The 24,713-nt window shown below is 44.8% G+C and overlaps 1 protein-coding gene across 1 annotated transcript; it reads left to right on the top strand.

Moving 5' to 3' along the window:
- Positions 1–1,949: 1,949 nt before the first annotated feature.
- irs2a (insulin receptor substrate 2a) lies at positions 1,950–23,922 on the top strand. The gene is made up of 3 exons (XM_036983101.1): positions 1,950–4,971; positions 5,223–5,722; positions 23,053–23,922. Exons 1-3 carry the CDS (start codon positions 2,267–2,269, stop codon positions 23,055–23,057), a joined length of 3,210 nt encoding a protein of 1,069 aa, XP_036838996.1. The 5' UTR covers positions 1,950–2,266; the 3' UTR covers positions 23,058–23,922.
- Positions 23,923–24,713: the final 791 nt, after the last annotated feature.

Genomic DNA, 24,713 nt, shown 5'->3' with positions numbered 1-24,713 from the left:
AAAGGGGGAAATATGTGTACTTTCTTTTCTACCACCATGCTAGAGTGGCTAATGCTCCTTCCTGATGTTGCGCTCTGCGCTCAGCCAGGGGTAATCAACACACTGCCGTAACCTGATTGGCTGAACGTTATACGCAACATCCAAGACTAGCATTCCTAGCCATTAGCCACTCTAGCATGGTGGTAGAAAAGAAAGTACACATATTTCCCCCTTTTTTTGTCTGCCTTCTCGCCATTAAATAGAGTGGGTGTGGAAAATGTACATTTCCCCCTTTTTTTTCTTGCCTTCTTGTCAATAGAATTTAGTAAAGGAGGAAATCAACACCTTTGCAGCCTGAATTGAGAATGTTTTATGTACGAACCAGTCCACGTGGGTTACGAATGTATAGTCGGTTGCATGCACTCCCTTTGGTCGGTAAGAAGAAACGATTCAATATCGTCATCTGCCAGCCTTTGGGCTATGAGGAGCAGAATCAACAACTTCTGCATAATCAAAACAGTTGCTTTGTGAGAAGAGTTAGCCATTGTTATGTAAAGGACAACTGAAAAGTACCAGTGGCCCCAAGTGAGAGCAGGTCCCCCAGAGCCATGGCCCAGTGAGACATGGATGCCAGCCCGCATAGATGGAAACAGAAAAGTCTGAGCCTTTTGTGTAAAACACTGGGGTAAATTCTCTATGGAAATGCGCCATAAGACAAGTCAATAAAGCAGTAGCTTTACAAACAAAGGTGTTTTTCTAGGGACCACGAGCTTAGGTCAGCCTATATTAAGCACTTGTTTTTACAGCACAATGAATAACAAGTGTGTTGATGACGCATAGCTTACACACCGAATAGGAGTAGGGGGAATAATTTATCCATGACTGAGAATGTTGTGTTAGCTGAGAGGTTGGCTGTGCATGCAGATTTGTATTTGAGAGAAAACAGAATAGGGCTAAAGGGCCAATTAAGTCAATGAAATAAAATAAAAATAAATGGTATTAAATCTAGTCGAGTTGGCCTATATTCCCAGACTGGAAGTGTCTGGTGAGACTATTACTTATTTTTTTTCACGGGAGAAATAAAGTTATTCTAATTCAAAATTTACCAGATGGTGGCAGCATTTCAGGTTTTTACACGCAATAGAAGCTCCTGACGCACCAAGTAAAGAGAACCCAAAACAACACACATCTAATCCATGTCATCACTATCACGATTTAAATACATATACTCCAACCCAAACGTGATTCCCACACTATGACAAGCGATTTACATGATTTTGTTGAAAAACTATCTATATGCATTAGATATGTGTGCATTAAAACACAATTATCACAGGTCCATCTGCGAGATCAAATGGTGTAAATTGCAGGCTTGTTGATGAACCATAAGTAGAAAGTAGAACGCATATAGAGGTCGAATACGCAGCGCACTGCTGGACAGGGATACCCAAGCGCGCAAAATATATCACAGCGCACGGTTATTTATCAAGTGGGGCGCACCATGACATGAGGGTGTTTATAATTGTACAGCTTAATGTGCTCTGCACTACAGGCTCACAACAATACGAATGGTGCTCAGCTACATATTGTGCATTTGATTAAGAATAAACATCCACAGTTTCCCACAATATAAAGGGTAGGCTATTGCATTTCCACAGCAAAAAACGAAAACAAATGTAATATTTTATATTATGCGCCGATGCTGAAGGCTATGCGCGTCTCTGCCAAAAGAGGCAACACCTAGCCTATTTCTGCTATGTAGAATGCCTGCATTTGGACACTTGATCAGTTATTACATCGTTACAATGTAGCGGAAGGCGGCGTTAATTGGCTATTTTGATACATTTAGCCTACGCTAGTGATCTCTGCTGTACTGTATATGGAAATAAAAAACTGGCAATATAGGAGGCGGGCTTAAAAGAACGAGAGGGAGGGATAAGGCTGCTGTGCGTCGGGTCCCGTTTTCTAGCTGTTCGTTCGTTCCACCAATGAGTCCAATGAGCTGGGAAGAATTGGCTAGATTGACAGGCACGCCTCTTCAAGGTTGCGCCGCCTTTTATGACTGTAGTTTTCTTCTCTTTTTTTACTGCAAGCCAAAACTGGATGTAAGAACGTCACATGTTGTTTTCTCTCTCAGTCACTGTGGTGTTATTTGGTGCTTAACTGTTGCAGATAGCGGACGGGAATACCGGTGTCGGGTAATGGAATAAGTAAAGCGGATTTTTCGGTGCTTTGGAAAATAGCACAAAACAACTTATCTAAAAGTAAGTGAAGCGTGCGCATCAGAATGGCGAGTCCTCAAACGAATGGAGGACACTTGTTGTCTAATGTGACCAATAACATTAAGAAATGTGGATATCTAAAGAAACAGAAGCATGGACACAGACGTTTTTTCGTGTTGAGAGAACCCAGCGAGAGCTTTCCTGCCCGCCTGGAATACTACGAGAGCGAGAAGAAGTGGAAAAACAAGTCGGCTGCTAAAAGGGTGATACTGCTGGACTCCTGTCTTTGCATAAACAAGCGAGCGGACTCCAAGCACAAACACCTCATCGCCTTTTACACCAAGGACGAATACTTTGCAGTGGCAGCCGAAAACGAGCAGGAGCAGGAGAGCTGGTTTCGAGTGTTGTCGGATTTGGTCGAAGAGGGGAAAGTCTATGACAGCCCCGCGTCTAATTCCAACTCTCTTTTCTGTTTTGAGGAGGCGAATTACAGTATGATCACGCCGGCCACTGCCTTTTGCAAGGAGGTATGGCAAGTGAATTTGAAATCCAGAGGACTGGGTCAAACAAAACATTTGACAGGGGTGTTTAGGCTGTGTTTATCTAGTCGGACTATCAGCTTTGTGAAATTGAACTCGGAGGTTGCAGCTGTGAGTTTACAGCTCATGAATATCCGGAGATGTGGCCACTCCGACAGCTTTTTCTTCATCGAGGTTGGTAGGTCGGCTGTCACTGGCCCTGGTGAGCTCTGGATGCAGGCGGATGACTCGGTAGTTGCGCAAAACATCCACGAGACCATCCTGGAGGCGATGAAAGCCATGAAAGAGCTGTCAGAATCAAGACCGCGCAGCAAGAGTCAGTCGGCTAGCACCAACCCCATTTCCGTGCCCACAAGACGCAACTTGAACAATCTGCCTCCAAGTCAGACAGGGTTGGTGAGGAGGTCGAGAACAAACAGCATAGTGGCCACATCCCCATTGAGCAAGTTCACATCCTGTCGAATAAGGACAGCTAGTGAGGGGGATGACAGCATGGTCAGGCCAGTGTCTATGTCAATATCTATGAGCGGGAGACCCACCAGTCCCCTCTCCAACCGGAACCCTCTGAGCAGGTCCAATACGCTCTCCACTGGCCGCACCTGCCGGATACTGGAGTCCAGCCTCCAGCACAGCCGCTCCATGCCTGTCTCCAACTCCCCTCCCTCAGTCTGCAGTTCCATCTGCCTCTCCCCCATGAGTGGGACCCTCCCCACCCCTGATGCGGTCCACCGCCCCTTCAGCTGCAGCGCCTCTATCTCAGGCTCCCTCAGCGACGCAAGCTTCATGCTATGCAATGAGCACAGCTCCAGCCCAGGCGACACCTCCATTCTCCTGCCCATCACTAGGAGTGACACCCACAACTCCCTCTCCAGCACTCCTCCCTCCCGGGAGGCCAACGATCTGTGTGGCTACATGATTATGGACAGGACCAATTACCAACGGCAGGTGTGCCAGGAGGAGGACTTGACATCGGAGAAGGCGTACAGGAAGAGAACATACTCCCTCACCACACCACGCCATCAGCGGGTGCCCGCCCAGCTGTCCTCTGCCTCGTTGGATGAGTACACCCTAATGCGGGCTGCCCACCACACCAACAGCGGGCACCACTCCGGGCGCAGCTCCATCTCCGCCTCCCCAAAGGTGTCCTACCCCAAATCCAATGGTAACCAAGTAGGGGATGATGGCTATATGCCTATGATGGCGGGCGTGTCAGCACCGCCCAGGGGCAACAACAGCAAGGCAGATGCTTACATGCCCATGAGCCCCATGTGTGTCTCGGCTCCCAAGCAGATCATTAACCCCTTGGCCCAAAACCACCAGTACGAGGCCGGCGACCAGACCAACTCACCCAGCAGCGGAGGGTCCTTGGAGGACAGTGGCTACATGAGGATGTGGTGTGGCTCCAAGTCTTCCGTTGAAAGCCCAGACAGCCGCTCGACCTACATGAACATGTCCCCTCGCAACGCCGCTTACACCACCTCGCAGACCCCCCCGGACTACTTCCTAGACCAGCTTCCGGGTCGTGAGCCTTCCATCACACCTATCTACTCCACAGACTCCCTGCCACGCCCCATCAAACTCCACCAGGCTTCCAAGGAGGCGGGGGACACTGGTGACCAGTACGTCCTGATGAGCCCACAAGGCCATCAGTCGCTAGGTAGGGAGTCAGACGACTACTACTCAGTGATGACCAATCCGGCCCCGCCCAACTCCTCGGTGCCCTCGCCCATCAGACAGAGCCGGGGGACTGAGAGCCTGACATCCCACCGGGGGAGAATGGGGCGACCTAACCGGCTATCTCTGGACAGCTGTAGGATCCTACCCAGCATGAACGAGCACCTCTTGCCCGGGGAACCCAGGAGCCCGGGCGAGTATATCAACATAGACTTCAGTGAGGGCACCAAGTACTCCCCGCCGTCAGCATCCAATGAGAGCCAGGAGTCGTCTCTGGGCTCCAGCGGCGGCCAGCCGAGGTCCCCTCTCTCCGACTACATGAACCTGCACCACGTTGTCTCACACTCACCCAAGACCGGAGACACCCCTGCCGGACGGTTAGACACGGTCCCTGAGTCATCCCTGTGCCCTTGTCTGGATGGGGAGGGGGTGTACCGTCTTAGATCGAAGAGGGATTCCAAGTGCCCCCAGAGAGGCAAGGATGAGTACACCGAGATGACATTTGGACTTGGAATGACCAACATGCCTTCCCAGTTCGTCCCTCAGACCTCAGCAAGGTACAGTACACTCAGTACTCTAGCCATAATGTAAGTTGTAATAATGTTATTCAGCAACGTTATTTGGCTAGTTATAGATTAATAGATTCCCCTGGCACAGTAGGGACTTTGTGCTTTTTGTAGGTGGATTGAGTTCAAGTGGATTTGAGTTCATGATAAGGATAAAATATTTTCTGTATCACATCTATCTATGGATGTTTGGTAATATACCATGTATTGTAATACATATTAACTATGTTTATTATCTTCAGCCCCAGTGCCAGAGAGAAGAGGCTATCCCTGGGTGAGCAGGGCCTCCCGGGGGGCATGGGGGTGTTCCTCCTTGGCGCGGCCACACCCGTGGATCCTGACAGGGCCGCCAAGGTGATCCGGGCCAACCCCCATGGGCGCAGGCGGCACAGCTCTGAAACCTTCTCCTCTACGGCTACCGTCACCCCCGTGTTCCCCTCGTTCGCCCATGGGGACGCCAAACACCACAGCTCGGTGGAGAACCTGTCGGTGCGGAGCAGCGAGAGCTCCGACGAGGAGTGTGGCAGCCCCATGAGTAGAGAGATCTCTGGGGGCTTCCAGAATGGACTGAACTATATTGCCCTGAACCTGATGGAGGACAGGGACCTGGAGGGACCTTGTTGCGAAGACCTGACCACGGCCAGCTTTAAGCCGGCCAGCAGCTGCAAGGGAGCCCTCCATGGATTACGTGTCGCGCCATACGTCTGTTTGGGGTTCAAGGAGGCGGTCACCTCTGTTAAAGGTGAGTGGTGTGTGTGTGTGTGTGTGTGTGTGTTTAGTTGCTGGCTGGCTTTAGCTGCCCATTTCATGGCTGGCCAGAGTTTGTAAACGTAGGGTTAGAGGTCTGCAGTGGTCATATACTTATGGCAATGGTGCTGAAAACAACTTTGTCCAAACTTTATGAGAAGAAAACATGATACTTAAATCAACACATTTTTAGACCTGGGAGAACATTTATTTAAATGTTTGTTGACTGGCTGCCTTAGAGACTATACTTTGATTCTATGTTTGGGGTGAAAAATGTGTCCAGCTCTATGGTGATCGTGGACATTTTGTAGTTTATGGCTTCACTCATTTATACTGGAGGGTGCTGTCACTGTCAACAACGATAAGAGGAGAACTGGCATTTATATTGCATGAGAGGAAAACCTGAATGAAGGACTGGCAATGAGTTAAAAATGAATGTTATTTCAGTTCGTACAGCATATCCCCCCTCCTACTACTTTTCAGCTTGCTATTCTGCCATGTGTATTGCGATAGACGAGATAATGAAAAACACATGAGGGGAAAAACACATTTCGAAATGGACACGTTGAGATTATTTGCTGTGGCGCCCTTGGCTTTCGACTGCACACAATTAGATTGTTCTGTTTACCACCAAAGATGCGTAGGTGGTACATGAATTCAAAACGGACCTGCAGCGTGACGAATGTCTGACTTTTGAAACACTGAAGTAAACAAGTGGTGGGTGGGTACGTAGGCACCATGACACTGCAGGACATAATGTTGCATCGTTGGCGTTATGCACGTCCTTTTCCAAATATAAATTACAGCAAAATTGTTTTTGGGCACCAGCCATCTTATAAAACAAGTTTATTCTCCGTGTCATACTAATTATATTAGGGAAGGCACACGAACGAATATGGTTGATAGAATTACACACTGAAATTACACACAGTGTGCAGGCGGAGTGTATGCATGAACATGGACAGTGAAGAACGAAGGGTCGAAATAATGTCAATATAGATTAACGTTGATGTAATGGCTGAATCTTGGTTTGTTTACATTAAACTTACATTGGTCTCCTATTGACAAGCATGTTTATAGCAATTATCAATGCATTACATGTTTAACACATTGCACAATGGCATCACCTTTAGGCTTGGGCGGTATACCATATATGGGGTATTTGCAAATAGCCACAGGATTGTTTTTCAATACCATCAATACTGTTTAAAAGATTTCTTAGAATTTTTTTCATAAATTTGAATATTTGTAGATAATTATTATGTAAATACCTGCAGTCAACTTGTGCAATACGTTAGGAGATAAAGAACATTGCGTTCTTAATTTCATAAGCTACATATACTACATTATTATGAAGTTAATGGTAGTCCCCAGTCACGTGGTGCTTGTTTACAAGCACATAACAATGAGACTGGAGCCTTGTAAGTCACTCACTGTTGTGCCGCATGCGCCAGTTGATCTAGTTACAGTATGGAATTCACAACTAAATGTTTGCTATCTAGATATCTTAGAACTGTTGACTGTCTAAAATCTGCTAAATGCTCTGCAGTTGTGCATTTGGTTTGCTAATTTAGTAGCTAGTTAGCTATTTGGCTGAGTGGTTAGCTTCTTCCAAAATCAAGCATTTGCTTGGTAACGGCAGAGAATCCCCTCTTGGATCAAGAGCCTTGTTGGCTAATATTTGTTTTGTACGTGTAGCAAACTGAGTAGCATTTTTGAGTTGCTTTTATACTTGTTTAGGTAAAAAACTGTACAAAATGTTCGCGATGCGCTCGTTAGCATTCTCAATCGGATTTTACATGTACTTGTTAGCATTGCTAACCTAAGCATCAGAGTATAATAGGGTTTGAAAACAGTGCCCCTTGTGTTCAGTGCGATATTACCGGATGTCCTTGTATGGCACAAGGTCAGTATGATACCACCCAAGACAAATCACCTTATTTGTTTTTAAAGTGTTTGCTAAAAAACATCTACTATACATAAGCAATAAGGCCCGGGGTGGGTGTAGTACATGGCCAAAATATCACGGCTAAGGGCTGTTCTTATGCACAAAGCAGCCGTAGTGCCAGGATACAGCCCTTAGTCGTGGTATATTGGCCATACACCACAAACCCCTGAGGTGCCTTATTGCTAGTATAAACTGGTTACCAACGTAATTAGAGCAGTAAAAGTGTATGTTTTGTCATACCTGTGGTATATCACGGCTGTCAGCCAATCATCATTCAGGGATCGAACAACCCAGTTTTTAATGTCTGATATACAACGGCTTTCAGCCAATTAGCATCCCAAACTGCACGGTTTATAATGACTGTTAATATACAGAACCAGTCAAAAGTTTGGACACACCTACTCATTCATTTTTTTAAAACTATTTTCTACATTGTAGAATAATAGTGAAGACAGCAAAACTATGGAAAAAAAAACACACAGAATCCTATAGTAACCAGATTCTTTCGATTCTTCAAAGTAGCCACTCTTTGCCTTGAGACCTTTGCACAATCTTGGCATTCTCTCAACCAGCTTCACCTGGAATGCTTTGCCTACAGTCTTCAAGTAATTTGCACATATGCTGAGCACTTGTTGGCTGCTTTTCCTTCACTCTGCAGTCCAACTCATCCCAAACGATCTCAATTGGGTTCAGGTCGGGTGATCGTGGAGGCCAAGTCATCTTATGCAGCACTCCGTCACTCTCCTTATTGGTCATATAACACTTACACAGCCTGGATGTATGTTGGGTCATTGTCCTGTTGAAAAACAAATGATAGTCCCACTAAGTGCAAACCAGATGGGATGGTGTATCGCTGCAGAATGTTGTGGTAGCCATGTTGGTTAAGTGTGCCTTGAATTCTAAATAAATCACAGACCGTGTCACCAGCAAAGTACCCCCACACCATCAATCCACCTCCTCCATGCTCCATGGTAGGAACCACACATGCGGAGATCATCCGTTGACCTACTCTGCGTCTCACAAAGACACTGCGGTTGGCCCCAAAAATCTAAAATTTGAACTCATCAGACCAAATGACAGACTTCCACCGGTCTAATGTCCATTGCTCGTGTTTCTTGACCCAAATAAGTCTCTTATTCTTACTGGTGTCCTTTAGTAGTGGTTTATTTGCAGCAATTTGACCATGAAGGCCTGATTCACAGTCTCCTTTGAGTAGTTGATGTTGAGATGTGTCTGTTACTTGAACCTTGTGAAGCATTTATTTTGGGATGCAATCTGCGGTGCAGTTAACTCTAATAAACGTATCCTCTGCTGTAGAGGTAACTATGGGTCGTCCTTTCCTGTAGCGGTCCTCATGAGAGACCGTTTCATCATAGCGCTTGATGTTTTTTGCGACTGCACTTGAAGAAACTTTCAACGTTCTTGAAATGTTCCATATTGACTGACCTTCATGTCTTAACGTAATGATGGACTGTCATTTCTCTTTGCTTATTTGAGCTGTTCTTGCCATAATATGGACTTGGTCTTTTACCAAGTAGGGTTATCTTCTGTATCCCACCCCTACCTTGTCAAAACACAACGGATTGGCTCAAACGTGTTAAGAAGGAAAGAAATTCCACAAATGAACTTTTAACAAAACTGGTTGAGAGAATGCCAAGAGTGTGCAAAGCTGTCATCAAGGCCAAGGGTGGCTATTTTGAAGAATCTCAAATATCTAAAATATATTTTGATTTGTTTTACACTTTTTTTTGGTTACTACATCATTCCGTGTGTTATTTTATAGTTTTGATGTCTTCACTAATATTCCACAATGTAGAAAATAGTACAAATAAAGGCAAACCCTTGAATGAGTAGGTGTCCAAACTTTTTGACTGGTACTGTACTACTATAATAACACTTTTCACGTTATTCATTCATAAATACTTATCTGCAGAGCTCGAATGCAAATCCTTCAGAGATCTGTTTAGGAAAGTGCTGTGAGAATGCTGTACTCAAAGTAGGGATCCGTTCTAACCAAGCTAGATCATCTTGTCAGTGTTTTTATGACATGTCAGCCCTTGGCAGCTCCTTATACACTGCCTGTTCCTTCCATGCCTCAGTCAGAAAGGCAGGCCAGCAATAAAAAAAATTGCAGCCCCAAGCAACCATCACTAAATCATCCAAGGCATATCACAAGTCCATCTCACAGTCCTGGTGTCATTGGGGTCAGTATTCTGGCTCAGAATAGTCCCTGTGGCAGCTATAAACAAACCAATGTTCCAGTCTCAGGGGAGAGGCACAAAGAGTCAGTGTTTTGGCAGTCATTCACTCATTGTACCTTGTAAACATTGAGGTGCAGGAGACTTGTTGACAGGTGAGGGTTTTTTTAGTTGCCCTCTCCTTGTACTTTTGTCAAACACAATTAGTGTGTGTACTTTTCTCAAACACAATGTGTGTGTGAGTGAGAGAGACTGTTTCTCTGTGTGTGAGGCCTCATCCATGTTACGCGTCCCTTGGATGTGGCGTCCGTGCCAATGTCTTTCATGAGTTTGGCTAGTCGCTCCGCAGGTCAGAAAAACAAGTGAGCTCGTTGTTTACTAGACTCCAGGTAATGACAAAGTGTCACGCTCAGAGTTCCTGTCTGTTTTGCAAAGGCTGCTGGGAGGGATGGGTCAACTGAACACTATTGGGTTTTTGTTCCCTATTGGCCCAGTGAGGGGCCTGAACTGGGGGGATTTGCAACCTTTTTATTTTCCAATGAGGCCCCGGGATGGGGCAAAAAAAACTTCAAAACATGTACATGTGGACTTGCATGGTCATAGTACAAATGACAGAGGTGGTTGTTGTTGGCAGGTGATGTAATTGTTGTCATGGTTACCTGTGTCAAACCTATTAGCTCTGATTTTATTGAAGTGATAATGCCCTCGAAGCCGATATTTGGAGGATATATTGGCACAGATGTTGTTAGGCAAACCGTGCCAATATATCCTCCAAACATCGGCTTGACATTTAAAAAAAAAAAAAAAAAAAATGTATTCATACTATTTCATCCTTCCACAAGACATAGTCCTACCCAAGCTGGTTGGTCGTTCGTTCTATTGGTTTGGTTTCCAGAGATGCGACCCAGTCATTCAGTCTTTTTGTTCTGTATCTATGGATGCGACCCAGATGTTCGTTCTAAATGTTCCATTGCCATACTGGCTGGCAACGTTCTTATCGCTTGCTAGCTAGCCAATTGCGACTAACTTAGTCACATCAAAAAGTGCAGCCAGAATAACAGCAAAGTAGCAACGTTTGCATTTGTTTAACCTTTCTGGTGCAGGTGTTTCGCTAGCGACCCACCTCGACAACATCCGGTGAAATTGCAGAGCGATTAAGTAAAGGAATTACAAAAGTCAGAAATAGCGATAAAATTAATCACATTTGAAGATCTTCATATGGTTGCAGTCACAAGAGTCCCAGCTACACAAATGTTCAATAAAACTCAGTTTTGTTGGTGCGTTTTGTTCTGTAATCAACTGGCTCCAAGGTGGTCAAAACATGCAGACGAATACATCCTAATAGTACCGGTAAAGTTCGTTGAAACAAGTCGAACGATGTATATAATTAATCCTCAGGTTGTCAATTGTCTAAATAATCGCTAATATTTTAACCGGACAATAGCGTATTCAATAGAAAGGAAAAACAACGAAGGGCGCGCAATCGGTCACGCGCGCAAACCAGCTCTGCATTCTTCCTCAGTCCACTGACAAAAAGGTTTCATTCTTCTTCATTTTTCAGAAAACAAGCCTGAAGCAATGTCTAAAGACTGTTGACGTCTAGTGGAAGCCATAGGAACTGCAATCTGGGTCCTAACCCATTAGATACTGTATTATAGGCATTCAATTGAAAATACCCACATTAAAAAAATCCCACTCCCTGGATGGATTTTCCTCAGGTTTTTGCCTGCCATATCAGTTCTCTTATACTCAGACATTATTTTTTTAAAAATTGCAAACTTTAGAGTGTTTTATATCCAAATCTACCAATTATATGCATATCCTAGCTTCTGGGCCTGAGTAACAGGCAGTTTACTTTGGGCACGCTTCTCATTGAAATACTGCCCCCAAGCCATAAGAAGTTTTAAGCTGTTTTGTAGTGACATTTTATTTGGATACATCCATAACAATGAGCCAATGAGGCGCAATTTCGCCTGGCATACGAAATGTGCTCTCTCGTCAGGACACTGTTGTTCAGAGCTAGCCAACAACACAGCTTACACAATCACTTCAAATTGAAGCTGGAAAAGACCGCAAACTAGCTGCACTTTGTTTTGTTTTACCTTTTTTCAAGTTACATGTTTGTATATATCCCCCAAAATTATGCCAGCTAATTCATGATTTCGACTGGCTGAAGATCACTGCCTGCCTGTCTTGTCCCAACTTCCGAAACGTTCATTACTATGGGACAGTTGGAGGTTGAATTTTAATATTGAAACAATGTTGCAAATGTCGGCGAGACAGCCCCCAGCTAGCAATGAGGAATCTGCCACTCTTACGGCGGGCCGGAACTGATTAAATCAGCCCGGTGTCGGACTCTGCACTGTATCAAAATGGATGACTGCCCAGAATCGGCCCAAGTGCATCGGGCCGTTTCCGTCTACCGGAATTCAGACGCCTTTGCCAGTATCTTACCAGAATCCCCCCCCCCCAGAAGAGGCCCGATGCAAATTTAAATAAATGTATCCAAAATTACCTGTTTTTTATTTATTTATTTTATTATTATTTTATTTTTTTTAATTTTTTTTTATTGTATTTATTTATATATATTTTTGTATATAAAAAAAAATATATACAAATTATACCCATCCACAAAAAAAAAAAGACATTTTGTGTTGGAGGAAGGAAACACCATACACCTGGTAACCGTTTCAGCTTGCATGCGCCTGGCCCGCCACATGAGTCGCTACAGTGCGATGGGAAAAGGACATCCCGGCTGGACAAACCCTCCCTATTCTCGGGAGGGTTTGGCCGGCCGGCGTGGGTCTTGAACCAGCATCTGTAGTAACGCAGTTAAATACTACACAGGACTCTTAAAGAATTTCATTTAAATGTTAATTGTATGTTTTTGATCACATAAACAATGAAAAAAATATCGAAAAACATATAATGAAATGTTAATTCTATAAAGCAGCCCGTGTAATCATCTACCAGAGAGTAGCCCCAGTCGTCCAAAGCCCCAATTAATACATTTGGGCCAGATAACTCACGCTGGAATCGGCCCGAGCTCATTCCCTGCATCCTAGCCATAAGTAATACTGCCATAATAACAAAGGGAAAACAACATGTTTTTAGATAAAAAAAAATAATAAAAAAAATATTGAGAAAAATTAAATACAGAAATATCTAATTTACTTAGCTATTTACACCCCTGAGTAAATACATGTTGGAATCACTTTTGGCAGGAAATAACTCACATCACACCCATTGGCTGTGCTGCTCATTCATTGAATCTGCTCCTCAAGGAAATCATGGCACCGAAAACAATGGATACACTCTACAAGAGAGTCAAGGAAAGGGTTAGGTATGTGAAAGATCATCAAGTTATTGCAGCAATCTACCTCACCAAGCAAAGTGAGATGAATAAGAGCACCATATTGAAGCTGCCCAGCAACCAACACCTGTTGGGGTGGTGTTGTCGTCATGTTTGACAGTCTCCTGGAGGTGAAGGAGCCTCTCCAAGAAATGGCCATATCAGTCCACTGATATGGACATTCCCATCAAGAGGATCCTCCTGGATTATGTATTTTGGTAGAGTGGTAAGCAGCCTGAAACCTATAGCAGTAGCCATTGCACGGATTGAGGGAGACAATACATTTTACTGATGTATGTTGAAAATGTTTTTGGGAGATGCGATGGATCAATAATTGGCAATTATGTCTACTTATAATAAGGTGAAAGGTTTATGTTTGTCTCCATATGATATGGTAAAAATATCCAATGCCTAAAAAACATATACATTTATATGTTATTAATGTTAATTTGCAATATATTCCTATTAATTCCCATATCCCCACGGAAAGTTTCCACCTCTGAATATTCCGCAAAATGTGCAACCCTAGGAGCCACCATCATTCTTGAAAATATAAAGAGGGGTACTCTGGGATATGTTGTGTTGGGTTTGCCCCATGCATAACACTTTGTATTCAGGACATAAAGTTAATTTCTTTGCCAAATTTTTACTTTAAGATGCATGTTTTGAAATATTTGTATTCTGTGCAGGCATCCTTCTTTTCACCCTATCATTTAGGTTAGTATTGTAGAGTATGATCCATCCTCAGTTTTCTCCGATCACAGATATTCAACTCTAACTGTTTTAAAGTCACCATTGGCCCCATGGTGAAATCCCTGAGTGGTTTTCTTCCTCTACTGCAAGTCAGGAGGGTGGTATCTTTGTAGTGACTGGTTGTTGGAGGCATTGGAAAACCTCCCTGGTCTTTGTGTTTCAATCTACGTTTTGAAATTCACTCTTCGACTGAGGGGCCTTACAATTATCTGAAAGTGTGGGGTACAGAGATGAGGTAGTCGTTCAAAAATCATGTTAAACACTTATTTCACAGTCCATGCGATTTATTATGTGACTTCTTATGCACAAATGGGTAAGAGGTTGAATACTTATTGACTCAAGACATTTCAGCTTTTCAGTTTTTATAAATTTGTAAAAATGTCTAAAAACAATTATATTTGAACATTATTGGGTATAGGCCAGTGGCCCAAAATCTCAATTGAATAAATTTTAAATGTAGGTTGTAACACAACAATGTGGAAAAAGTCGTGAACAAGATGTACAGCCTCGGCGGCAAATTGAGCTAATCGGTTGTTTACTGAACAGTCTGTCGGACCAAAACAACCATCCGCGATAGCGAACTGGAGAGGTCAAAGTGCTTCAAGGTAGACTAAACAGTACATACTTTTGTATGTGGACATCCCTTCAAATGAGTGGATTCGGCCATTTTCGCCACTCCTGTTGCTGTCAGGTGTATGAAATTGAGCACACAGCCATGCAATCTCCATAGACAAACATTGTCAGTAGAATGGCCTTACTGAAGAGCTCAGTGACTTTCAACGTGGTACCGTCATAGAATGCCACCTTTCCAACATGTCAGTTCGTAAAATTGCTGCCCCGGTCAACTGTAAGCGTTGTTATTGTGAAGTTGAAATGTCTAGGAGTAACAACGGTTCAGCCACGAAGTGGTAGGCCACGCAAGCTCACAGAACGGGACCACCGAGTGCTGAAGCACGTAGAGCGTAAAACACAGTCTGTCCTTGGTTGCAACACACATCTACCGGATTTCAAACCGCCTCTGGAAGCAAGTCAGCACATTGTTCGTCGGGAACTTCATTTAAATGGGTTTCCATAGCCAAGTAGCCGCACATAAGCCTAAGATCACCATCAAATCTAATTTATTTGTCACATACACATGGTTAGCAGATGTTAATGCGAGTGCAGTGAAATGCTTCTGCTTCTAATTCTGACAATGCAGCAATAACCAACGAGTAATCTAACCTAACAATTCCAAAACTACTACCTTATACACACAAGTGTAAAGGGATAAAGAATATGTACATAAAGATATATGACTGAGTGATGGTACAGAATGGCATAGGCAAGATGCAGTAGATGGTATCGAGTACAGTATATACATATGAGATGAATAATGTAGGGTATGTAAACATTATTATATTAAGTAGCATTGTTTAAAGTGGCTAGTGATATATTTTACATCAATGTACATCTGTAAATTCCTATTACTAAAGTGGCTGGAGTTGAGTCAGTGTGTTGGCAGCAGCCACTCAATGTTAGTGGTGGCTGTTTAACAGTCTGATGGCCTTGAGATAGAAGCTGTTTTTCAGTCTCTCGGTCCCTGCTTTGATGCACCTGTACTGACCTCACCTTCTGGATGATAGCGGGGTGAACAGGCAGTGGCTCGGGTGGTTGTTGTCCTTGATCTTTATGGCCTTCCTGTGACATCGGGTGGTGTAGGTGTCCTGGAGGGCAGGTAGTTTGCCCCCGGTGATGCGTTGTGCAGACCTCACTACCCTCTGGAGAGCCTTACGGTTGTGGGCGGAGCAGTTGCCGTACCAGGCGGTGATACAGCCCGTCAGGATGCTCTCGATTGTGCATCTGTAGAAGTTTGTGAGTGCTTTTGGTGACCAGCTGAGTTTCTTCAGCCTCCTGAGGTTGAAGAGGCGCTGCTGCGCCTTCTTCATGATGCTGTCTGTGTGGGTGGACCAATTCAGTTTGTCTGTGATGTGTACGCCGAGGAACTTAACTTACTACCCTCTCCACTACTGTTCCATCGATGTGGATAGGGGGGTGCTCCTTCTGCTGTTTCCTGAAGTACACAATCATCTCCTTAGTTTTGTTGACGTTGAGTGTGAGGTTATTTTCCTGACACCACACTCCGAGGGCCCTCACCTCCTTCCTGTAGGCCATCTCGTCGTTGTTGGCAATCAAGCCTACCACTGTAGTGTCATCCGCAAACTTGATGATTGAGTTGGAGGCGTGCATGGTCACACAGTTGTGGGTGAACAGGGAGTACAGGAGAGGGCTCAGAACGCACCCTTGTGGGGCCCCAGTGTTGAGGATCAGCGGGGTGGAGATGTTGTTACCTACCCTCACCACCTGGGGGCGGCCCGTCAGGAAGTCCAGTACCCAGTTGCACAGGGCGGGGTCGAGACCCAGGGTCTCAAGCTTGATGACGAGTTTGGAGGGTACTATGGTGTTAAATGCTGAGCTGTAGTCAATTAACAGCATTCTCACATAGGTTTTCCTCTTGTCCAGATCGGTTAGGGCAGTGTGGTTGCGATTGCGTCATCTGTGGACCTATTTGGGCGGTAAGCAAATTGGAGTGCGTCTAGGGTGTCAGGTAGGATGGAGGTGATATGGTCCTTGACTAGTCTCTCAGAGCACTTCATGATGACTGAAGTGAGTGCTACGGGGCGGTAGTCGTTTAGCTCAGCTACCTTAGCTTTCTTGGGAACAGGAACAATGGTGGCCCTCTTGAAGCATGTGGGAACAGCAGACTGGGATAAGGATTGATTGAATATGTCCGTAAACACACCAGCCAGCTGGTCTGCACATGCTCTGAGGGCGCGGCTAGGGATGCCGTCTGGGCCTGCAGCCTTGCGAGGGTTAACACGTTTCAATGTTTTACTCACCGGCTGCAGTGAAGGAGAGTCCGCATGTTTTGGTTGCGGGCCGTGTCAGTGGCACTGTATTGTCCTCAAAGCGGGCAAAAAAGTTATTTAGTCTGCCTGGGAGCAAGACATCCTGGTCCATGACGGGGCTGGTTTTCTTTTTGTAATCTGTGATTGACTGTAGACCCTGCCACACCTCTTGTGTCTGCGCCGTTTAATTGTGACTCTACTTTGTCTCTATACTGACGCTTAGCTTGTTTGATTGACTTGCGGAGGGAATAGCTACACTGTTTGTATTCGGTCATGTTTCCGGTCACCTTGCCCTGGTTAAAAGCAGTGGTTCGTGCTTTCAGTTTCACGCGAATGCTGCCATGCACTTTCTAATGAACTCGCTCACTGAATCAGCTTAATTCATCAATGTTGTTGTTGGACGCAGTGCGGAACATATCCCAGTCCACGTGATGGAAGCAGTCGTGGAGCGTGGAATCAGATTGGTCGGACCAGCGTTGAACAGACCTGAGCGCGGGAGCTTCTTGTTTTAGCTTCTGTCTGTAGGCAGGGAGCAACAAAATGGAGTCGTGGTCAGCTTTTCCGAAAGGAGGGCAGGGGAGGGCCTTATATGTGTAGCGGAAGTTAGAATAGCAATGATCCAAGGTTTTACCAGCCCTGGTTGCGCAATCGATATGCTGATACAATTTAGGGAGTCTTGTTTTCAGATTAGCCTTGTTAAAATCCCCAGCTACAATGAATGCAGCCTCAGGATATGTGGTTTCCAGTTTACATGGAGTCAAATAAAGTTAGTTCAGAGCCATCGATGTATCTGCTTGAGGGGGAATATATACGGCTGTGATTATAATCGAAGATAATTCCCTTGGTAGATAATGCGGTCGACATTTGATTGTGAGGAATTCTAAATCAGGTGAACAGAAGTTCTTGATTTCCTGTAGGTTGTTATGATCACACCACATCTCGTTAATCATAAGGCATACCCCCCCCCCCCCCCCCCCCCCCGCACTTCTTCTTACCAGAAAGATGCTTGTTTCTGTTGGCGCGATGCGTGAAGAAACCAGCTGGCTGTACCGAATCCGTTAGCTTCTCTCGAGTGAGCCATGTTTCCGTGAAGCAAAGAACGTTAGTCTCTGATGTCCCTCTGGAATGCTACCCTTGCTCGGATTTCATCAACCTTGTTGTCAAGAGACTGGACATTGGCGAGAATTATATTAGGGAGTGGTGCGCGATATGCCCGTCTCCAGAGCCTGACCAGAAGACCGCTTCGTTTGCCCCTTTTACGACGTATTTGTTTTGGGTCGCAGGCTGGGATCCATTCCGTTGTCCTGGATGAAAGGCAGAACACAGGATCCGCTTCGGGAAAGTCATATTCCTGGTCGTACTGATGGTGAGTTGACGTTGCTCTTATATTCAGTAGTTCTTCCCGACTGTATGTAATGAAACCTAAGATTACCTGGGGTACCAATGTAAGAAATAACACGTAAAAAAACAAACTGCATACTTTCCTAGGAACGCGAAGCGAGGCAGCCATCTCTGTCGGCGCCGGAAGTAGTAGAATCATGCGAAATGCCAATCGTCCATACATAAATGGTTTGTCGAGATCGGTGTGGAAGAGCTTGACTGGCCTGCACAGAGCCCTGACCTCAACCCCATCGAACATCTTTGGGATGAATTGGAACGCCGACTGCGGGCCTAATTGCCCAACATCAGTGCCCGACCTCACTAATGCTCTTGTGGCTGAATGGAAGCAAGTCCCCGCAACAATGTTCCAACATCTAGTTGAAAGCCTTCCAAGATGAGTGGACACTGTTCTAGCAGTATAGGGGGGACCCAACTCCATATTAATGCCCATGATTTTGGAATGAGATGTTCGACGAGCAGGTGGCCACATATATTTTGGTGACTTCCCGCTAGTCGGAGGCCTAATACGGTGTTTATCATTCAACTTCAAAGCCACACAATGAATGAATGAATGAATGAATGAGTGGGAGGAGAGTGAGAGAGACATGGCAGTTTTGCTAGGTACAAAGTACCAACCCAGCTCCAGCCATTCCAGGTATTTAGCGCCTCCCCGACATCATGTGCGTCTGCCTGGAATGCCACCACAGGATTGTTTTTGGACAAATGGTGCCCCTCAGACGAACTCACAAACTCCCTCTTCTCTCTCTGTCACTGTCAATCAGTCAAAGGAGTTGGGACTCGGTGGTGACATTGTTGATAGATATTTTGTGTGATTATCTAGATGACAGTCAGTTGCATAAATAAAGAGGTCACAGGGACAGTCACTGTGTTTATTTTCTGCCTCATCAGCAGGCCAGGGCACCAACTCTGTTTACCTCTGTGTGCTAATGTAAACCCTATCACAATGATCTGAGTGTGTGCTAACGTGAGCTAACCCCATCTATCCCCATGATCTGGGCGCTCATCCTATGTGAACAAGGTGTTCAGAGATTAGTAGACGTGGCAGGCAGAGGCTAGGTTTAGGGACGTCTCTTTCTTTCAGGAGGCTAATAGCCTTTTATCTGATCAGGTGTCTCTCTCTCCTTTCGCTCTCATATATATTTGAGGTGTTTTTCCCTAATGGCTGTTAGCAGCGAGGGTAAACACAGAGTGTTTTTGTGTGCAGACACACACACTTGGGCCTCCTTGAGAGGGGAGTGCGTGCTCCTATGAGCGGCGTGCGGTGAAAACGGAAAACTCTTCTTGAGTGGTGGCAGATGGCTCTGCATCCGGGAGGAAGTGCACCACTATCTTACCCTCAACCCCCACCTTTGCCCCCTCCTCCACCCCCACTACCTCATTACCGATGGACCACGAGCATGAAGAACACACGTGGCTCTGTCCCAAATTGCACCCTATATGATGCACTACTTTTTATCACAGTGCTATGGGCCCTGGCCAAAAGTAATGCACTATATAGAGATTAGGGTGCCATTTGGGACGTAGGAACTAGCATTAGTCACTGGTGAGCACTGGACAGTGCCTTGCATGCCAGTCAAGGCAGGCTAGCACTACCCACTATTATACACTAATGACTACACACCATGTGCTGCCTCTGCTACTGCAGGTGCAGCCCAGGGGCCAGTCTAATGTCCATCAACCCGGGGTGAAGGGGGGGAGAGAGGTGGGGGGATGAAGCCGTAGCCAGTAGCTCACGCTCTAGCACAGCTCTCTGATATCCATCCCATCCGTGACTGTTAATCCAAGCCGCGATTGTTCATCTCCAGAGTGCATGTTGAATCGGATGTGATCAAAGATCATCATCGTCAGCATTTGTCAGTGCTGCTTTTGGTTTTTAGAAACACGCAAATAGAGTAGAATAGTGGAACATCACGCACGCCAGATGCAGATTCTTTTCGCTCTGGGCCAGGCCTAGTGTGTGTGTTACGTGTTTTGTTTATGCTTTTGAAACCAGATCACCTCTTCTACGAAAAACACACACTCTCCCCTCCCCAACTCTCTTACTTTCTCTCTCTCTCACTCCGGGATCAGAAGTCAGGGAGCATGCTCAATGAGGCTCTGCTTTCATTAGATGTAGATGAGATAGAGAAGAGAATATTAGAGCCAGTTCGACCCTTCCTCGCTTGTTTTGTCTTTCTCTCTTTCCCACTATTTTCCTGTTTTCTCTTTCCTCTTTTGGTGTTCTTTTCTTGTAGTTCTTTTTGTTGTTGTTGCTTACTCTGTGCTACCTCCTCTTTGCATGTTTCTCTCTCACTCACTCTATTTGGTAGTACACACAAACATCCCCTCTCAACACACGCACTGCTGTGTCAGAGTTTCCAGCAGGTGGCGGTTGCAGTGCAGACGCTGTGACACGGTGACTAAACTAGGACAGGATGTTCCCGGCTCCAGATAACCCACGCGGCAGGCGCCGCCAGGCAGTGCTCCCTTACATTTAGCCTCAGCAGCAGCAGCCATGGTTAGAGTTAGAGATGAGATTATACACTGTGTGTGGCTGGGGATTAGACACCGCCACCGTGTCCAGGTTGCTTGTTATGGAGGTGGGATGAAAGTGTGCATACACACTCTCAATCTCTCTCTCTCTCTCTTTCTCTGCCTTAGACTCATGTAAACGCACACGATCTTCCAAAACCATTCACAAATTTGCTTCAGTTAGCTGCGCTGAAGTTCAGTTTCGGCATTGTAAACTGCCGAAGTCCACCATAGTGGCATGTGTATTATATGTGAATAAGCAGTCTAAGGTTACAATCACTGAACAGCAACATATTAGAGCCTTTGCGGTGAGGGACAAGGGCCTCTGCCCCAACCGTTCCGTCTGTAATGAGGTTTGCAGCGCCACTCTGCTCTCCTGCTCTGCTCTCTAAGCCCCTACTACCATCACCGGTAGCCAGTCCCATTCTTGGAAGACCCAGATGGCATAGAGGAGCTCCACAAGTGAAGGTGCTTCATCCCCCTACTGCAGTACTCCTAACCCCCCTCCTCCCTCCTCAGCCCCTACAAAGCTGCTGCTGCTGCTTGCTTGGCGTGATACCGTCCAAAACGCCTCGCCCCACTGAGCTATAATAATAACCCTCCTTTTTCTTGATCTCCTTATTGTTATTATTGATATGATGATCATATTATAATAATAAGTAATGCCATTATCATTAGTAGCTGTAGGCCTAAGAGTGCATCCTGTTAGGTCTTAATACCGTAACTTACTTAGGCCTATATTTCAATACTTACCGTATATAAGCTACAGTAATGTATCAATCATGAATTAATTCATGTCATCACACAGCATACGAGTCATTTATGACTTGAAATGCAATCAAGCCTTTTAGTTTTAAAATAAAATGCCAAAGTGACTCTTGAATAATTAGCATAAGCAATTCAATAAATAAACTGTGCATTTTGGAAATTGCATTCACTAATGAATGCAACTGGTTTTGTCTTTGCTGTAATGAAGGCTTTGCAAAAAAACAACAGACTCTGTGGTATGCTTGTAATTTATTTAGTGTTCCAAACGGTGAGAGAAATTATAGTACCTGTTTGGCACACATAATATGCACGCAGCACTTGCTCCTTACCTTATTTTTCTTGATCTTCCACGACTAGTCAAATGTATTCCAAACATCTGACTTCCCCTTTATCTCCTGAGCAACCAGTAAACATTCCCCCATTTCGAGTTTGTCAAGTCCTCTGCATCCATTTTGCTGTCACGTGTTAAGGCGTTCGGAGTTTGTTGAATTTATTGATGTGATTATGATATGCTATAGGCCAGGCCCTATTGGTCACATGCGATGCATACATGTGTCATGTAAAGAGAATAAGGGTTGAGGGAATAAGTAGTATTTTTCCTTAACAAATGAGGGATTTCGGTAACAGACTTTTTCAGTCACAAATGGCTGTGGTTATTATTGCAGCTTCAGCAACACGGACAGCGCGATAAACACAGTTGATGTTATGAGGTGGTCGCTCCAGCAGGGAGAAGAGCGAGACAATGGGTGCAAGTCACACAGTCACTCGCTGTCATTTTTTGTAACACAGCTCAGCAAGTTTGAGCCCGGCCCGATAAAATCAATTGCGGTCGGACTCCCTCTAGTCGTGTGTGTGTGTGTGTGTGTGTGTGAGAGGTGCAACGCACACTTGCTGTTCTTGTTGTCTAGCTTTTTTCCCCTGACAGCTACAGATGTAGGCTGTTAATTTGAGCCAGTTTACTACAGCAGGAGATTAATCCTGCAGGAAATGTGGGTTATAGTTAATGGAAATGTTTTGTAGGGGTTGATTTCTTAGTTAGGGCCTTGGCCCAGAGTGACATTTTAAAGTGTAAATTACAAACTTTAGAAGCCTTTTTAAACCTTGAATACACTGCAAGTTTGCTGCGCAGGAAAATTCTCAGAAACAAAAGACTGATCAAATTAACATCCTACATCCTATAATTCGGAGTGTGTTGTGACACAGGCTCAAAATGTGTTATCTCTCCGAGGATGGAATGAATGGTAACAGGAGGCTGTTTTACATCTATCTCTCTCCCAATGTCGGATACCAGCGTGGGTTTTGTGGTCTATAGGAGTGGTCTATTTTTGTGGTATTGTGGTAGCAATGGAAACTAAGAACCCTAACTTGAGGTAGCTTGACTAACTAATCATAGGAAATCTAAGAGATTTATAAGAAATCCAAGAATTTAAGCTAATTGCAGTCTGTAGTGCTCTATGTAATGCAATGATACTTAACATGCTCTTCTTTCATTCTTTCATTCCCCCCCAGACTGAACAGGACAGTGGACAATCCAAGCCCTCATCATCCTTGTTCTGAGATGGACAGTCATACATTGGGGTGGCCGAGACAACCTGCTGCTGTAAATGAAGTCAGTCTGTGCCTCGTGACCCAACAAACACCCCTGCCGTGACTAACTCTCGCCCAATCCTAACACTGGTGCTGTCCCAGAGACTCTGTACTAAAAAGTAGATGGGGGGGGGGGGGGGGCAGGCAGAGGCTCCTGTATGTGGGGGGCCTCTATATGTGACTAGAGGCTATATTTCTAGCTCTGTTTATTTGTTTAGAATTTTCCCTCTGGTTTTTGGTTGTGGCTCGTGGACTGTGAGTAGCCTGTTTGACCCCCAGGACATGTGAAGCAAACCCTGGTAAAGCACAGTATGTGTACTTAAAACCCCCTCACACACACACACACGGTACGCAGATATTATTTATTTGCTTACATGAGTATGGATGGGTCAAAGTTTGTCTGTGTGTGTAAAAACGGACACCATGACCGTTTCAGTAACACATTCACGAACAAACCGTTTAAAATAATCCAATCCCTACCTCAGAAAGAGCAAGGCCGCACACTGAGAAACGTATAGATATATTTAGGTTCTATTTATTTTGGAATGTTTCATATAGACCAACCCAAAGCCTTGTCTCTGTGGTTGTATTTGTACTGCACAACAAAGAAAATCTGATTTTATTCTACTATTTTCTTAAATCTAATTTAATTTTAGCCTGCTTTATCATGATATAGTTGAAGTCGGACGTTTACATACATTTAAATTCCATTTTTCACAATTCCTGACATTTAATCCTAGTGAAAATGCCCTGTCTTGGGTCAGTTAGGATCACCACTTTTATAAGAATGTGAAATGTCAGAATAATGGTAGAGAGTGATTTATTTAAGCTTTTATTTATTTCATCACATTCCCAGTGGGTCAGAAGTTTACATACACTCAATTAGTATTTGGTAGCATTGCCTTTAAATTGTTTAACTTGGGTTAAACGTTTCGGTAGCCTCCCACAAGCTTCCCACAATAAGTTGGGTGAATTTTGGCCCATTCCTCCTGACAGCTGGTGTACCTGAGTCAGGTTTGTAGGCCTCCTTGCTCGCACACGCTTTTTCAGTTCTGCCCACAAATATTCTATAGGATTGAGGTCAGGGCTTTGTGATGGCCACTCCAATACCTTGACTTTGTTGTCCTTAAGCCATTTTGCCACAACTTTGGAAGTATGCTTGGAGTCATCGTCCATTTGGAAGACCCATTTGTGACCAAGCTTTAACTTCCTGACTGATGTCTTGAGATGTTGCTTCAATATATCCACATAATTTTCCTCCTCATGATGCCATCTATTTTGTCAAGTGCACCAGTCCTTCCTGCAGCAAAGCACTCCCACAACATGATGCTACCACCCCCGTGCTTCACGGTTGGGATGATGTTCTTCGGCTTGCAAGACTACCCTTTTTTCCTCCAAACATAGCGATGGTCATTATGGCCAAACAGTTCTATTTTTGTTTCATCAGACCAGAGGACATTTCTCGAAAAATTATGATCTTTGTCCCCATGAGCAGTTGCAAATCGTAGTCTGGTTTTTAATGGCGGTTTTGGAGCAGTGGCCTCTTCCTTGCTGAGTGGCCTTTCAGGTTATGTCGATATAGG

This window comes from Oncorhynchus mykiss, chromosome 7 (assembly GCF_013265735.2).
Source record: "Oncorhynchus mykiss isolate Arlee chromosome 7, USDA_OmykA_1.1, whole genome shotgun sequence".
Lineage (NCBI taxonomy): Eukaryota > Metazoa > Chordata > Actinopteri > Salmoniformes > Salmonidae > Oncorhynchus > Oncorhynchus mykiss.
This window is presented reverse-complemented; position numbering and strand designations above follow the sequence as displayed.

Excerpts from the sequence above, each read along its gene's own strand:
- irs2a (XM_036983101.1), top strand. The coding sequence starts at position 2,267 with ATGGCGAGTCCTCAAACGAATGGAGGACACTTGTTGTCTAATGTGACC. Across the intron at positions 4,972-5,222 it reads GTCCCTCAGACCTCAGCAAG|CCCCAGTGCCAGAGAGAAGA; the intron begins GTACAGTACACT and ends TATTATCTTCAG.